The sequence below is a fragment of the Cyprinodon variegatus genome, unplaced genomic scaffold, assembly GCF_000732505.1.
Source record: "Cyprinodon variegatus isolate N-32 unplaced genomic scaffold, C_variegatus-1.0 Scaffold576, whole genome shotgun sequence".
In the NCBI taxonomy this organism is placed as follows: Eukaryota; Metazoa; Chordata; class Actinopteri; order Cyprinodontiformes; family Cyprinodontidae; genus Cyprinodon; species Cyprinodon variegatus.
This window is the reverse complement of record NW_015151029.1, coordinates 223841-239810: the sequence shown is the minus strand read 5'-3', so window position 1 is coordinate 239810 and position 15970 is coordinate 223841. Positions and strand designations below refer to the sequence as shown.

At 38.4% G+C, this 15970-nt stretch overlaps 1 protein-coding gene across 1 annotated transcript in view; it reads left to right on the top strand.

Moving 5' to 3' along the window:
• LOC107095820 (ribosomal protein S6 kinase alpha-5-like) overlaps positions 1-12686 on the top strand; it is a 36786-nt gene extending 24100 nt beyond the window's left edge. The window contains exons 12-17 of the mRNA XM_015392145.1: positions 34-127; positions 2628-2798; positions 3114-3305; positions 7121-7280; positions 10582-10745; positions 11305-12686. Coding sequence (XP_015247631.1) covers positions 34-127; positions 2628-2798; positions 3114-3305; positions 7121-7280; positions 10582-10745; positions 11305-11598 — 1075 coding nt within the window. The 3' untranslated portion in view covers positions 11599-12686. The remainder of the gene's footprint in view (positions 1-33; positions 128-2627; positions 2799-3113; positions 3306-7120; positions 7281-10581; positions 10746-11304) is intronic.
• The last annotated feature ends 3284 nt before the right edge of the window (positions 12687-15970 follow it).

Below are 15970 nucleotides of genomic sequence, written 5' to 3'. Positions count from 1 at the left end.
GTTATCTCAAAATGTTTCTTCTTTTTTTTTTAGGATGGAGGCGCAGACTCAAAGGGAAATAGCAGCATTGAAGCTCTGTGACGGACATCCAAACATCGTGAAGTTACATGAAATTTACCACGATCAGGTGAAGCTTCTGGCATCAAATCTGTTTTTCACACTTTTCTTTTGGCCCTATGAGACCACCAGCCTATTAAATGCTAGAATTGGAACAGCGCAGATTAATAGGAGCCTCCTGGGAGCCTTTCTGGTCTTTTTCTCTACCTTATAGTATTATCTGTGAATATTTCTGAACATGGTTTTCCAAAGCAGATTTATTTCCAACCCACAGCTGTATAAACAACCTTTTTGTTCTGCAGAATGAAAACAACCTGGATTCACTTGTGTTGCTAATAGAGTTGCACACTTAACCCAAACTAAGTGTGCATGCACTTTGACGTGGCCTACCTCGGTTATTTGGAAGGTGTATCCAAGCGCCCAACTGCATACAGGTTCATTAGCCAAAGTCCTTCATGCCCAGGAGCACCACTTTAGTCCTGATGAGCTCAGCGGGGTTATTACTGTACGTCGCAGGCCTGTGACCCAGATCAAAGCGGCGCTGCCTGGCTTCGTCTCAGCTCCGTCCTGCTTTTGTTCCTTAGATCCAACACTAATGAGAATTTGTACCCCGCTGCCCAGACACTTTATTCCCTTCCATCTTTGTTAGACTCCTTTCACATTTACTCAATACTATTACGGTTTGATCTCACCATCATGAGATCAGGCATGTGCTGCGTGTCTGTGTTTTTGGTTGGAACATTTCATTTGTCTGTTTAATATCCAGTTTAGGCAATTACAGCTTGATTAAATTTGCATTTTTAAAAAACATGTTACATTTATGAGGGAAATATAGCTCGGGGATAACTCTTAACAGAGTCTGGTAAGAAATATGATTGGACAAAAAGAAGCAATCCTAATGTGGGAAACATTTAGGTGTCTTTATTTTGAAATGCATTGAAAAAAGTTATTAGAAGGTTCTGAGCTGCATTTTCTTGGTCAAGCTTTGACTACCAATAACGATTTCAGCCAGTTCCAGTGTCTTTGAGCCACCTTAAACAAGAAGATATAAGCTGCACATTCATTAGTTTTCAAACTGAGGTCACTTTAAAAAAGATTTCCTGTCAAAAAATAATTTTTAGATCATACCCTCTTTGGAGAATTTGGATCCATTTTTCATGGTTGCGATTAAGGGTGTAAATCACATCCATCATGGCGATTCGATTCAGTATCGATTTCCTGACCCAACGATTTGATTATTTTCGATACTCAAGAATACACCACGATAAGATTCGATTAATTTGTTCATATTTTTATTTTTTTTATTTTTTTACACCTTACAGGCTAGACAATGTTTCAAATTTGAAATACATCAATAAAAGCTGTAATATCATTATGCATTTTTTGGAGAAACAACAGAAAATAACAGAAGTAGAAACGTTGTACTCCACCTATTCCTATTAAAACCTCATTCACTGAATAATAATAATCCCCCTGTGTTATAGATTCTGAAAGGCTTTGCATCAAAAAATACTGCACAAAATCAGTGCAATGAGTGCAATGCAATACCTCGGCTCCAGACGTCCCGCCCCCTCCACAGACGCTCCGCTGCTCCTCCCCCAAATTGTAACTGACCTCAAACAGTGAGACAGGAGGCCGGCTCGTTTTGTTTTTATGACCGAAATTGCAGAAAACAACTCGTGAAGAAGATCGAGGTTCGCGAGAACGCTGGGACCCTTTTCCCTCCTGGATCTCCGCTCTTTTTGGCCCTCATGTCCCTCCGTCGTCGGACTAAACTCGCCTCCACTTCCTCACCGCCTTGTCCGTATCTAGACCCACAGCGTGTAGCGCAGACCACGCTTCAATATTGAGCATAAATAAAAAATGTCTGTGTAAAGCTCACTGCAACACACTGCTGCACGAGTATAACCAGGAAGCGAGGTAGGAGGGAAAAATAGGTTTAGCGCCACCGCAGCACGGGAGGGAGAATTACGCCCAGGAGCAAATGGATAAAAATAGACCGGAGGAAAAAAAAAACATGAATCGATTCTCTTGCGGACGTAATGATGCATCGGATCGTCGGCTGTTGGATCGATGCATCGACACAAAACCATTATTATTTACACCCCTATTTACACCGCATGTGTGTTGGATTAACAGGATTAAGTTATTGTTTATTTTGTAAGGCTGTTATGGGAATGGAATCTTGGTGGTTTCTGAGCCCCTTAGTGGTCAAAAAATGATTTTCACAAATCGCCAGGATTATCATTTTTAGTTTCAAGCATTTCACATACTGAGGTGAATAGTGGTGCTTCTTCTGTGGGGCAGTGGTGCACATGTAGAGTATACATGGCATCTGAGGGCAGCATGGCTCATATCAAGGATTATTTTTTTTTTAGATGATAGATACTGGAGCGTGATTTACCAAAGGCATCATATTGTGAAAATGGCGAACTTAGAGTATCCTTTTCTCAGTTATTTGTAGTTTTTCTCATCCTGGCCTTTTCTCTGTAATTAGAACAGGCCAATCTAGCAGCAAAATCTCTAAAACTAACACATTCTGTGTCTTATTTTTTATTTTTTTGCATCAGCTCCACACATTCCTGGTTCTGGAACTACTCGGTGGGGGAGAGTTGCTGGAGAGAATCCGGAGGAAGCAACACTTCAGCGAAACCGAGGCCAGCCGCATCATGCGCAAACTGGTGTCCGCTGTCAGTCACATGCATGATGTAGGAGTGGTGCACAGGGACCTTAAACCAGAGGTACCAGACATAACCGAGAAGGACTAGAATTTTTTCATGTATGTATTTTGTGGTAAACACAGCCTGGCTGGATCATATGCTTTGAAGAGACAATCACTGTGTTTTTCTGAACTGCATATAATGTGTCGTGTTGTCACTCTGACTCTGCAATCTTCTACCAAACAAGAGTAAAATTGTTTGACCCTAACATGGGTCACAAGGAGTTAGGCAGTCTCGATATACAATTTAGCAGGCTCTTGACTAAACCGAGCAGAAGGGGGAAAAAAAGAGAGAGAGAGAAAATGATGGCTGTCCGTGTCTCGAATTGCTTTGTAGAACCTGCTCTTCACGGACGAGAGTGAGAACTCAGAGATAAAAATCATAGACTTTGGCTTTGCTCGTCTGAAACCGCCAGACAATCAGCTGCTGAAGACTCCCTGCTTCACCCTGCAGTACGCTGCCCCAGAGATCCTCAAATATAACGGCTATGATGAGTCCTGTGACCTCTGGAGTCTGGGGGTCATTCTGGTAAGTGTGTGCTCCTTAATAATGAAATGCTATTCCTAAAAGTACAGTGTAGTTCGATATGCGACAATGAGAATGTCAGCGATTCAAGTATAAATAGTATTGGAAGTATAAAAGCCAACCGCTATGAATTAAACAAATTTAGTTTAGTTTTAAGTTTTATTTTGACTTCTGCAGTTCTTACTCCTTATTTCATTTTAAGCAATCATTTTTAGTTTTTTGTAGACATACATTTTTTTTTATGTAAGACACAGTTTGAAGTTGCAAAATATCAGTTTGCTTATTGTCCAACAATTATAGAAATGGAGAATCCATGTTTCCAGTTGTTCGTTTATTCCTAACAAGGACATCTTGTGCTTTACACACCAGGAAAGTTTTTCTTTTAGAGATGAAGGGATTACAGTTTTCTGTCTAAACCAGATTTAAATAAGAGCATATTTTTATATTATATTTTTTATGCTTTCGCGCTGTGAGAGATGAGATGTTTTAAAAATGTTTTACAGTTGTTTTTTTTAAGTATTAATGGAATAAAATTTTTAAATGTTCTTTTTATCACGATTAAAACAGCTATGCTATCTACAATGTCATTCTATGCATGCATTCCACAGGAAATGTAAATCTTAACTCCATTATCCAATTCGAATTCTAGTTGCTACATATGATGCTGAAAAATATGAATCACCGATGAGAAAAAGATCTGAATTTTGAGTTTATGATGGGCCTTCACCAGTTTACACCACAAAGCTAAAAACATTTCTGCTTCAGAAGTTTTCTAGGTTTTCTCAAGTTTTGTTTTCGTCTCCGAAATCTGAGGAAAATCTCAACTGTGAAGACTTTTCTTTATCATGATACTGAGGCTATTTTACATTGTTTTGTTTTTTGTGCCTAATTTGTCCTGCTTTAGGACAAATTATGTCTGCAACAATTTTAATAATTCAGTTAAATCCAAAAGTGCTTATTTATTCCAAAGGGAAATCAAATATTGTTAAAAGTAACAAGGATTTCTTCCACCAATTGTTGTAGATGTTAATGACAGTAGACCGGAAGGATCTGCTGTAGTAAAAGCCACTGAGTGAATAATTATTTGAAATTACATCCTCATAGTTTCATAACTAAAGTTTTGAATCACAGGCTTAAAATTAGCATCACAAATAAGCCCTTATTTAAAGGGGGACTTCCCAGCCCCACAGATGGGGGCTTTGCCTTTTCAAACTAAATAGATTGTGCCCTTAAGGGTTTTGTAAATATATTATGTTGAATAAATATTAGGGATACTCTATTAACTTTGTGTATCATATTTAAAATATCTATCTAACCTCAATACAAATTAAAAGCGAACAATTTACAAATATCAAACTGTGGAAGATATTTTATTGGAAACCATTTTCTGGAGCTTGGTAAAGGGGAATTTCGTTGTTTTTTTTTTACATTGGGCCCTTGTCCCCCAGACATCCACAGTTATATTTTTAAAATTAATATCTTTTAAAAACAAAGCGGCGCGGTAGCAGCACTAGACATCTTCCAGGCATCTGAGGAAAACTAGCAGCAGTTCAGCGGACAGGAGGAATGAACGGTAACCGGCGCGCGCGGATGACGTCGTACACATTCCACTTTATTTAAAAAAAATATATATATAGATATAGAAAATATAACCGCTGATGTCTGGGGGACAGTGATTGGCCTACAGGTTCTGAATGCTGGCGTACCATAAAGAATAAATTATGAACAGTTTAGTTTGTTTCTTCAAGTCGTTTGCTCAAAGGAAGACGTTACTTGGATATAACCTAACGGAATATCTTCAGAACGGCTCCAAATGACACAAAACTAATATGGGTGAGTAGAACATGATGTAATAACGTAAAATCAAGGGCCCAATGTAAAAAAACTGGCCTTCCCCTTTAAGAGAGCGAACATCGACATGTAAAGGTGGCATTTTATCTAAAATTCCAGGTAAAGAGTAGTGCATTCTGGGAAAGATTAGCCACGCTATCTCTTTTAATCACAAAAATACAATGCTGAAGCCAATTTAAAATGTTTTCATTCTACTATTTTCTCTCTTTAAGATATCAGTAAGCAATGTCACCTTTGCACTCTGAGAAAGTTAATATTTGCAGGAGGGTTACAAAATAATATTTTGTATAGGGATGCACGATATTGGGAATTTGGCCGATATCCGATATGCCGATATTTTAAAACTCATGTAGCCGATAACCGATATCGATACCGATGTTAAAGCTGGACAAAAATAAGTAGTCATTGAAAATAGCAGTTTTGTTATCCGTTTCTGACACTTTGAAAAATAATATACTCAAATATATTTTCATATGCTGATATCAAATTGATTTTTAAAAACGCGGTATCGATCTATTTTACTTTCAAAATCTGGTGAAATTTCATCGTTCTGTTACAAACTCTCGTGATATTTTGCAAATTGTTGTGAGATTTTGTTAGTAAAATAGATCGATACCGCGTCAATATATCAACATATAAAAATATGGCAAAATTTTGTGAATTTTCGGGGGATTTCGTAGCATAACGATGACATATAGCAATATTTCATTAGTAAAAGAGATTGATATGGTGTTTTTAAATGGCAATATATCAGCATATGAAGATATTGGGATATTTTAATGGATCAATATTTTTTCCCTCGTCTTTAGAAGTTTTTAAGTCTGTAAAAAAGAAGTTTTTGAGGAAGAAGAAGAAGTAGTATTTATTTTTATTTTTTTAAGACTTTAGAAACTCAGAAGCTGATCAAATATCGGGTTAAATATCGGTGGGGTGGCCGATGTCCGATATTCAGTTTTAAGGCCGATACCGATAGGGGGCCGATTATATCGTGCATTCCTAATTTTGTATATTCTTATAACAACTAGAGAAACATGAATTTGGCCAAAATGGAGGTTTAAAAAGACCAGGAGCCAGCCATATTATTTTATTTCCCGTTGCCTGTTTCAATAGTTTTTTCTCTTCAAAATGGTTAATCTGTTATAATCTTAAACATACAAAAAAAAAAAAAAAAAAGATGAATGATGGGTATTGTGGATGATTTTATTTTTTACCATATGGTACCTTGAGATAAACATACTTAATTAAAATTGCACCACAGATTTAAGTGAGTCGGTTTTTGCAAACAATTTATTTTTTTTTTTTTGCAAACCTGCACTGTTATTCAACTCTTTATGACATTTCTGGATTAAGAGGGAGATGAGAAAATAAGAATTGGAGGCAGAGATTTCTCTTTCTGTTCTGGCCAGTCATCCGTACAGGGCAATGGCTTTATATTTATCTGCTGCTCTGCTGTTCTCCCTGCGGTTGGATGGAGGATGGGGGGGTGGGGGGGAGCTTCATACTAGTCTCTTTTATGAAGCTTTAATCAAATTGCTTCTGACATGCTGTGTGCACAATGCCCTGCAAGCCAAGTGAGCTGAAACTGCAGCCAAAAGAGCTCTTCCCCACTGCTGTCCTTTTAATGAGAAATCTGAGGGCAGATGTAAGCGGGCGAAGGTGAGAGCATCCTGTTTATTCAGCTGAGCACAGGACACTCTATTTTTTAGTGCTGGTTCAACCATGGTCAACAACAGGCAGCGTAACAATGAAAAAATGTGGACGGTCGTGATCGGTCGAGGGCACTTTTAAAGCATGCCATATAAGCACTAGTGGCTTGTTCCTTTCCCAGCTCAGTGTAGGCAGCGTGCTATAAAATAAAACAAATATTTCAGTTAGTGTGCCACACTTACACCACATGTGAACATTACTTTATAAGTGGGTAATTAAGTGTGTATTCTGTACTGATGCTGGTTTCCCTGCTGTTGCAGTACACCATGCTGTCTGGGCAGGTTCCTTTTCAATGTCAGGAGAAGAGCCTGATCCATACGAGTGCTGAGGAGATCATGCACAAAATCAAACAAGGAGATTTCTCTTTTGGAGGCGAGGCCTGGAGAAATGTATCCCAGCAGGCTAAAGACCTGATACAAGGTGAGTCTGTTTCCTCTTCACCGCTGCTTTGACCTAAACATGTTTGTTTTTTGAAACACTAATGAAAAGTACATAGATTTAATTAAGTACTTAGCATTGAAATTGATGTTTAACCTTTGGAACATTTTCACATTTCGTCATGTTCAACAAACTCACTTCAGTCTCTTTTACAGAGATAGATTAATGCGAAATGTTTCATATTTTTGAAGTGGAAAAAAAAAGGTTTCCATTGTTTTCCAGCAAAGTTTAAGGAGAGTTTGTTTGGACACTCTCTCCAGGCAACCTGGCTCAAAATGCACCAGACTAGGCCTTTCTAACACACAAATCCACTTGAATTTGACTCATTTCCTCGTGGTTACTGGTTGCGTGTTTAGAGTTGTTGTAATGCTGAAATTTGAACATCCGTCCAATCCTTTTATCCCTCTATCAGGGTTTCTTCTAAGATTGTCTTGCATTTAGCTTCATCCCATCTTCCCAATAACTCTAACCAGCTTCTTTCTCCTTGGTAAAGAAAAAAAAACACACCACATTATGATCCTTCCACCATCGTGCCACTGGGGTGGTGGAGGGTGAGGCGTTACTGTTCCATCATCCATCTGTTAAGTCTAATCTAATGTGCATCATCTTTCACCTTTCAGAAGTGTAAACTCAGCATTTGCAATGCTTTTTTCAGCAGGGGCTTTCACCTTACCACTCTTCCAAAGCCATACTGTGGGAGATTTACACCTTCCTACCCTGTTTGTTATCAACATGATGGAATAAACAACAATATCTTAAACAAAGAATGCTGTTTTCTAACATAATCCATGACCCCTCTGCCATCTTCCTTGGTCGCCATGATGCTGTTTGTTCACTAACGTTCTCCAATAAACCTTTTTGGTTTAGAGACAGATGAGCTGTACTCACACTGACATTATTTTTATAAATTCTGAAGCCAATAATTGCCTTTGATTTTAATTTTGGAGTATCGAGGTAAAGGAATCAATCCTGACGCTCATCTTTTGTATAAAAACAAACATCAGAGCTAAGCATCATTTCCTTCCCCCTCACTATTTCCACTACCTGATCTTAGTGACATCACATCTGAAGATTATTTTTGTGATGTGATCAAATTCAGTAAAAGTATTTTCAGAGCTGGGATATTGGTGTGTTTGCAGCCTCACAGATAAAAAACCCAGATTTTAACTTAGACAAAGAAATGCTGTCGAAACAGGAAGTTTGTCCTTATCTGAACTTCGGTGAAGCATTCACCTCTTCAAGCAGTAGCTTCACATAGTGAATTATATATTAATGGGATTAACTCACTACAAGTATCTCAGTAATGAGGAACACTGATAAAGATTTTTCTTGCTCGGTTTGTAATTACAATTCTCATATTTTATTTATCTGCTAAAACTCAGTATCCTAACTATCATGTTTGTTGTTGTTTTTTCATTTACTGGAGCACCTACCTCTATGTTTTAACTTTTTTTTTTTGCAAGTATCTTCTTAAGTTGCATTTATTTTGAGTAAACATTTTCGCTGTAATGATTAGGGGTATAAATCACATCCATCATGGCGATTCGATTCAGTATCGATTTCCTGAACCAACGATTTGATTATTTTTGATACTCAAGAATACACCACGATACGATTTAATTCGATTAATTGGATCTTTTCTTTTTTTTTACACCTTACAGGCTAGACAATGTTTCAAATTTGAAATAAATGAATGAAAGCTGTAATATCTTTATGCATTTTTTTTGAGAAACAACAACAAATAACAGAAGTAGAAAAGTTGCACTCCACCTATTCCTATTAAAACCTCATTCACTGAAAAATAATAATACCGCTGCGTTATAGATTCTGAAAGGCCTTGCATCAAAAAAACTGCACAAAATCAGTGCAATGAGTGCAATGCAATACCTTGACTCCAGACGTCCCGCCCCCTCCACAGACGCAGTAGCTGACCGCAAACAGTGCAGCAGACAGGAGGCCGGCTTGTTTTGTTTTTATGACTGAAATTGCGGGAAACAACTTGTGAAGTTTGACCCGCTAGAAGAGCGAGGTGCGCGAGAACGCTGGGACCCTTTTTCCACCTGGATCTCCGCTCTTTTTGGCCCTCATGTCCCTCCGTCGTCGGACTAAACTCGCCCCCACTTCCTCACCGCCTCGGCCGTATCTAAACCCACAGCGTGTAGCGCAGACCACGCTTCAATATTGGGCATAAATCTAAAATGTCTGTGTCAAGCTTCAACACACTGCTGTAAGAGTATAAACAGGAAGCGAGGTAGGAGGGCAAAATAGGTTTAGCGCCACCGCAGCATGGGAGGGAGAATTACATCCAGGAGCAAATGGATAAAAATAGACCGCAGGAAAAAAAACATGAATCGATACTTTTGCAGACGTATTGATCCATCGGATCGTCGGCTGTTGGATCGATGCATCGATACAAAACGATTATTATTTACACCCCTAGTAATGAGTACAGTTTAGAGAAGCCTTCTCTTTAGAATGACGTGTTACAGACTGCATCTGAGGGCCACCATGATGCCTTTATACCAATCAGCTATAGATAATCGTCGCATCTTTTGATCATGTTTCACAATTCAGACCCAGTTTTTCAATTGTATATTAATGATTCCAGAGATCAAGTATCTTTTGTGCTCGAAATTAGCTTTATTTTGAAAATTTTACGTGTTTTTAAAGGCAAGACTGAAGTATAAGTACGTGATCACTTCCATTCTCTCCTCCATAAATCCCTTCCCCATTCAAATCACACAGGCAACACATTTGAAACCCCTTTAGAAACAGGCCTACTAGTCCTGCCACAATCACCTGTATCCTGTACTTGTATATCACCTTTTCCCAAGGAGTTTAACTCTACATTCAGTCATTCACCCATTCTACAAGCTGCATTGTAGCCACAGTTGCAATGGGTCCCACAGTCAGAAGTAAGGCTGCCATACATGGGCGCCACTGGCTCTGCTTGTCATTTATAAAATGTTTTGTGACATAATATAAAAAAAATCCTATTTCTCTCAAAACCTAATATAGTTATGATATTCTTACACATATTTACTAAACATCTAATGCTTTATTCGTTTGAATTTTAATCCAGTTAAAGATCAAAAACTCATTAAGTACACATCATAATCCCTATCACTGCTCCCTGCTACCTCTTAGCCAATAGGACCATTTAAACACCTCTGCAATGGATAAACTGTTTGAATTTGGGAAGAACTTATTCAGAGGACTCCCACATGACCTGCCTTCTTCTTTCATGTGTTAAGCGAATTATCTGGGTCTTTTTTTGCCGCAGAGCTCCTGACCGTGGATCCAGACAAGAGGATTAAGATGTGCGGCCTCCGCTACAACGCCTGGCTCCAGGACGACAGCCAGCTGTCCTCCAACCCACTCATGACCCCAGACATTCTGGGCTCCTCCACTGCCACCGTTCACACCTGCGTCAAAGCCACCTTTAATGTAAGAAAGCAATGATAACCAGTAAGAAACGTGCACAAAAAACTGTATACTATTTTTAAATATTAAACATATAAGAGTAGAAGATCAAGAAACCCAACAGAGGAAGTTTGAAGCAATGTATATTTAGTTGTTTGTTTTGTAAAACTAAATATTGCTAAAAGTTTGGGTTCTGTATCTTCCATCGTTGCTCATCTACAGATCTTTAATTATAGTAATAGTCTGATTATCTGGAGGATTCCACTTTTTATACATGATTCTGTGTTTATCTGAACTATTCTAGTTATTAATAGTTTTAGTGTATCTGGTTTGCCTTGTATTTAGTTCAATTTTAACCAATTTCCCCAGACCTGCAAAGAAAGGCAATTCCCAAAGCGTTAGAGTTAGTTTTCTGCATCACATGGTTGTATGCTAAACTGTGTTTACAGTAAAAAAAGGCAGTCAAAACCAAAAAGCCATTTTTAAATATATGTTGAAGCAGAAAAAGGTTAGACGAATAGTTAAAACAAGAGATTGTTAGAAAAAGAACATGTAAATAACCCTCCCACCTTTTTTTTTTTAGGCATTTAACAAATGTAAACGAGAAGGTTTCCGCCTACAAACGGTGGACAAGGCGCCACTAGCCAAGAGGAGGAAAATGAAAAAGACAAGTACCAGCACAGAGACCCGCAGCAGTTCCAGCGAGAGCACCCATTCCTCTTCCTCTTCCTCCCAGTCTCAAGAGAAGACATTAACAGAGGGCGAACCCAATCCACAGCCTTCCAGCAGCCCTCCTGTTACCGCGGCAGGGACCGAAGAGACGGACTCTGGAGAACAGACAACACTTTCAGCCTTTCACTTCACAGAAGGACAGTGAGATAAATCCACATTCAGTCTTATTGATGGACTGTGGATCCAACTGATGACAGCTCTCCTCTTTGTCTTCATCCCTGGCAATTTTCTGCCTCCAGCTCTATTGCATGGACGCCTGCATGTCACCAGAATCGAGCATGCAGCAGGCGCAGAAGCTTGCACTGTAAGACAAATCAATCAATCATCTTTAGCAATAGCCTCTCCTTTCTTTTTCTCTGACATTCACGCTTCCTCAACATCAATCAGGGACTGAACCAGGCAGAATTTATCATTGTCTTAAGGGCTGCCCCACTGTTTCCAGTCCAGCAAGATGGAAGGGAGAGACATCTTTGTACTCATCATGAAAGCAGGAGCTCTGTCCTCTCCTCGTTCTCCGTATTTGTCCACGTCTCTAGGTGATGTTTTTTTTAAAGGGAAACTCGTAGTATTTAAACCTTAGTGGCTTCGTATTTTTTGTCAAACAGAAAGAAGATGCGTAATGAAACCATGGGACAAATTGCTTCTTTAAGAAGTCTCTGTGAGATGGAGCTTTTATTTATATGTAAATTTTAGACTGTAGTGTATTTATGAAAGGCTATATTGTTAACTTATTTATGGTTCCAAATGAGCCTGAAAGAAATATTGGATGCAGTAAGGCTTTAAAAAATAGTATCATGAAAGAAATAACCCTAAAAATGTGTGCATTTAAGGCACATAGCAAACCATTAAAGAAAGAACGCCATCTGTAGTTTCATCAGTTTGAGAGCTCTGCAGCCCGCTGGGATGCCACCCTGAGAGCAGAGATTATTTAGAGTTGTTGCTCCCTCCTAACAATGTGTTAGCTCTTCATAACCTAGCATGGCTGGTTGTTAATGTGCTCCTATCTTCAGATCAGCAGCATTTAGCACAATAGTGGGATTAAACTTTTGTTGCACTGTGTTGGACGCAATTGTGTGCTTCCTACTACAGCCAGTTAGATCTTTGGCCCAAATGAAAAACCAAGATCTGCCCAATATGATACGAAGTCGTAACTCCCTCCTACTGAGGACTGAAATGGGCAGTTTTAAGCGGTCTCCTGTTCAGAAATGATTAAACAAATTAACAGGAAGTTTCAAGAATCAAGTAATGTCCACTTTCCAGCTATGAGTGTAGAGGTGGGGATTTTTAAGGGTTGTGCTTGAAAAAAAAAAAAAAAAAAGAAAATCGAGCCGCTTTCTTAAGTATTTCACATCATTTTCTATCTGATTAAGTTTTCAGATCGCTTCTGGTCTTTGATGCTTGCTCAATCGATCATGTCCCGTTTCATGTATGAAACAAGGAGCTGTGCAGATCTCTGGTTCGTGCCAAATTTCAGTGCAAGTTATAATGTGAACTGAAATATAAATTTTTCTCCCCTTTTATTTATGGCCTCAAAGGCCGACTCCTACTTGATCAGCTTGCATTTGTTTACTTGCACATTTAAAGTCCCTGAATCGAATTGGGACCTCTTTTTTTCCTGATTTTTTTATAAACGTACCAAACCCAGTTTTACTAGAGATGTGTGCTCGACCTACTATTTTCTGCTGATGCTGATTTCTAGCTAACTCCAATTTCTTTATAAATAGCTTAAAAAAAAAGCAAGAACAGCAGTGAAAATATCTCCTTTTTTAGCTTTCTTGTCATGTGAGATTATCAGAGTTTAAAACAAAAAAATGTTAAACTCTTAGCATGATCACCATTAAAAAAAAAAAAAAAACAGGCTCTGGATGTGTTTCCTAGAAGATGTGACATTTCCATATTAGATAAAGGTTGAAAGCTAAGCAAGGTCAAACAGAGTAATGACTGGTTCTCTGGTCAGCCTTTCTGTTACTTCCTGAAAGTCTTGCTCTCTCTTTGTGTTGCTGCCTGAATGAACCGTACTGAATTAAACAGGGTAGGTCTCAAATAGAGCTTATTTGGATTGAAAAGAGAGAGATCTTTAATTGTTCCTGCTCATAATCCATGAGTAGAACTTGATGTTGATAGCAGACATTGATCTTGGTGGTAAAGACGTGGCACACATAGGGACACAGAAAAAAGAAGCTGATTTAATCACTGAAGAGTCAGACTTCTTTACATATGGTGTCTATTTAAATCCCTTTTTTCTTTATCTTCCCATTTCTGTGCTTCACCACCTTCCTGCTACGGAAAACGGCTAACTTTGAGCGCCCTTCATTCAGTAATTGCATTCACACCAAAGAGTGGTGGTGGTGTTGTCCTGACCTGGTAGCACTCAGTATGGTGCATTCACTGAGCGAGAAAAGGTGGAATTTTTGAGCCTCCCACTGCTCAGTAGACACAAAGCTTAAAAGTTCAACCAATTGCGTTAACCCTTTGATATCTCTGCATCTTTATATTCATCTTAGCCTAAATATAACAAAGTCCCAGTGTTTTAATCAATATATTTGGCAATTTTAATACTAGATATTATGTGTGTCTTTCTGCTATGAAGTTAAATGCTGTATTTTATTGATTTATATACAGGGTATATAAATTAACTGGCAGTCAAATGTGAAATATTATCCCTGAGCTTGACTATTGTGTTTATTCAAACACGCTCTCACCATTGGCCATTTTTATGCACTTCTAATCTGAACCAAAGCATTAACTTAAAGGTAGCTGCTTTTAAACTGCATGAAAAAATATTTTCTTTCATGCCTGAAACTATGCATCTCTTTTTGCCGCTGCGTTGCTTTTATCCTTTAAAGAAAAGATCAGACCGAATGGGTTTAAACAGAAAATGGCATAGCACAATGTACATGTACGGTGCTTTTTCTTTTTTCATCCAATAGCATCAACCGTAAAAGATGAAGCAAAGTGGGGATCTGTTGCCCTTATAAAAAAAAAAAAAAAAAAGCCGGGATCCTTGAAACTAAACACTACAAAGCTCTCGTCTAAGTTAGCTCGCATGAGTTCCCCGTAGCTGCCTCATTAAGCCTCTTCTTTTGTTTGGGTGTATTAATAGCTCAAGTGGAGGAAGAGGAAGAGTGTCCTATATTGAGCTCTCCTCTGGGAGCCGTGCTCTATTAACTGATGTGCTGCGCCGCTGTTTGTTCCAAAGAAAATACCGTACTCCACTCCGTCTCTATGGGGCCAAGCTTCACTTTGTAGGGAACAGAACAGTGCGTCACATTAAAGGAAGCGTTTGGCTCTGACGTCTCCTTGGGGATGATTCTCAAACTCGCCACCCCCCTGCTTACCGCCACTTTTGATGAGCAGCTTGTTTGCTGTCCTGCTATAAAATATAAAAGAGACGGCGATATGAGTAACGCAGTACTTTGTTGTGTTTGATGCGCTTGTAAGATGAATTACATTCCCTCCAGTGCTTCCTCTGTTTTGCAGTTAAAAACATCAAACCTGATGGAGCTAATGTTTTTATTTTTTTACGGTGACATTTTAAAATCCAAGCACTGTTACGAGGAAGTTCTTTGAACCTTTTATTAATGACTGAGGTTACGTGTTCTGGTGTTAAGGAAACTGCTTTAGATCATTTCTCTGTGATTCTGTAACAAGCATTGGGTTTTCTTAGGCACTGAAAGCGCAGCTTTGCTGTAGATTGTTGGACAAATCCTTTGATTTGATTTTATTAAACGAGGTAACGCATAAGTATACAGAGAGCTGATGATGGTGCCGAAGTGCCCAGACTTATTTTCATGTTTTGAAACAGCATGGCCCTTTAATGAAGTGATTCTCCTACCAGAAGTACTTGAGGACACCTTGATAAACTACAGTAGTATTTATTTTTTTTGCCTCAGGAAAAAAAAGGGGGATTGTAGAAATGCAAGAGGCTTATTCTGTATGTGTTTATTGTCTTTAATAAGGGAACCACTTTTATCAACCTGAGTATGTTACGACTACTTTGACTGAAATTTAGCAAATGATTCTTAATAAATGTTTTTTTTTGTCGACCGCTTTGCTGTTTTTGTACTGAAAATGTGTGACGTTCATGTTTGTTTACCTGACGAGGTGAAGTAGTCAAAATTATGTTGTTTTTTTTATTGTTGGCTGCCGATATACATAAGAAATGAAAATGTTCAACAAATGCTTCTCATTAGGTACCTTTTTAAAAAATACAGAATTGATTTAAAACAGATTAAAATCTAAATAATGTCATAACTCAATGCAAAATCAGCCATATGAGAAATGGTTACAAAATGCTAACCTCTTCCAAGGCGTTGTTGTTAAATAAATTGTAAATTTGTGTAGTTCTGCATGTGTAGTTAGAAAGAATGTGAGGCGTTGTCTCCGATTCGTCATATCGCATGTGCTGCCGCTCGTTTCCGGTTTTTACTTTTTAGTGTCAAAAAGTACTGTAGCAGCAGATCCCTTTGAAATTCAGTAAATATGTGATATAAAAGAAACAAAGCCAAGCTTTAAGG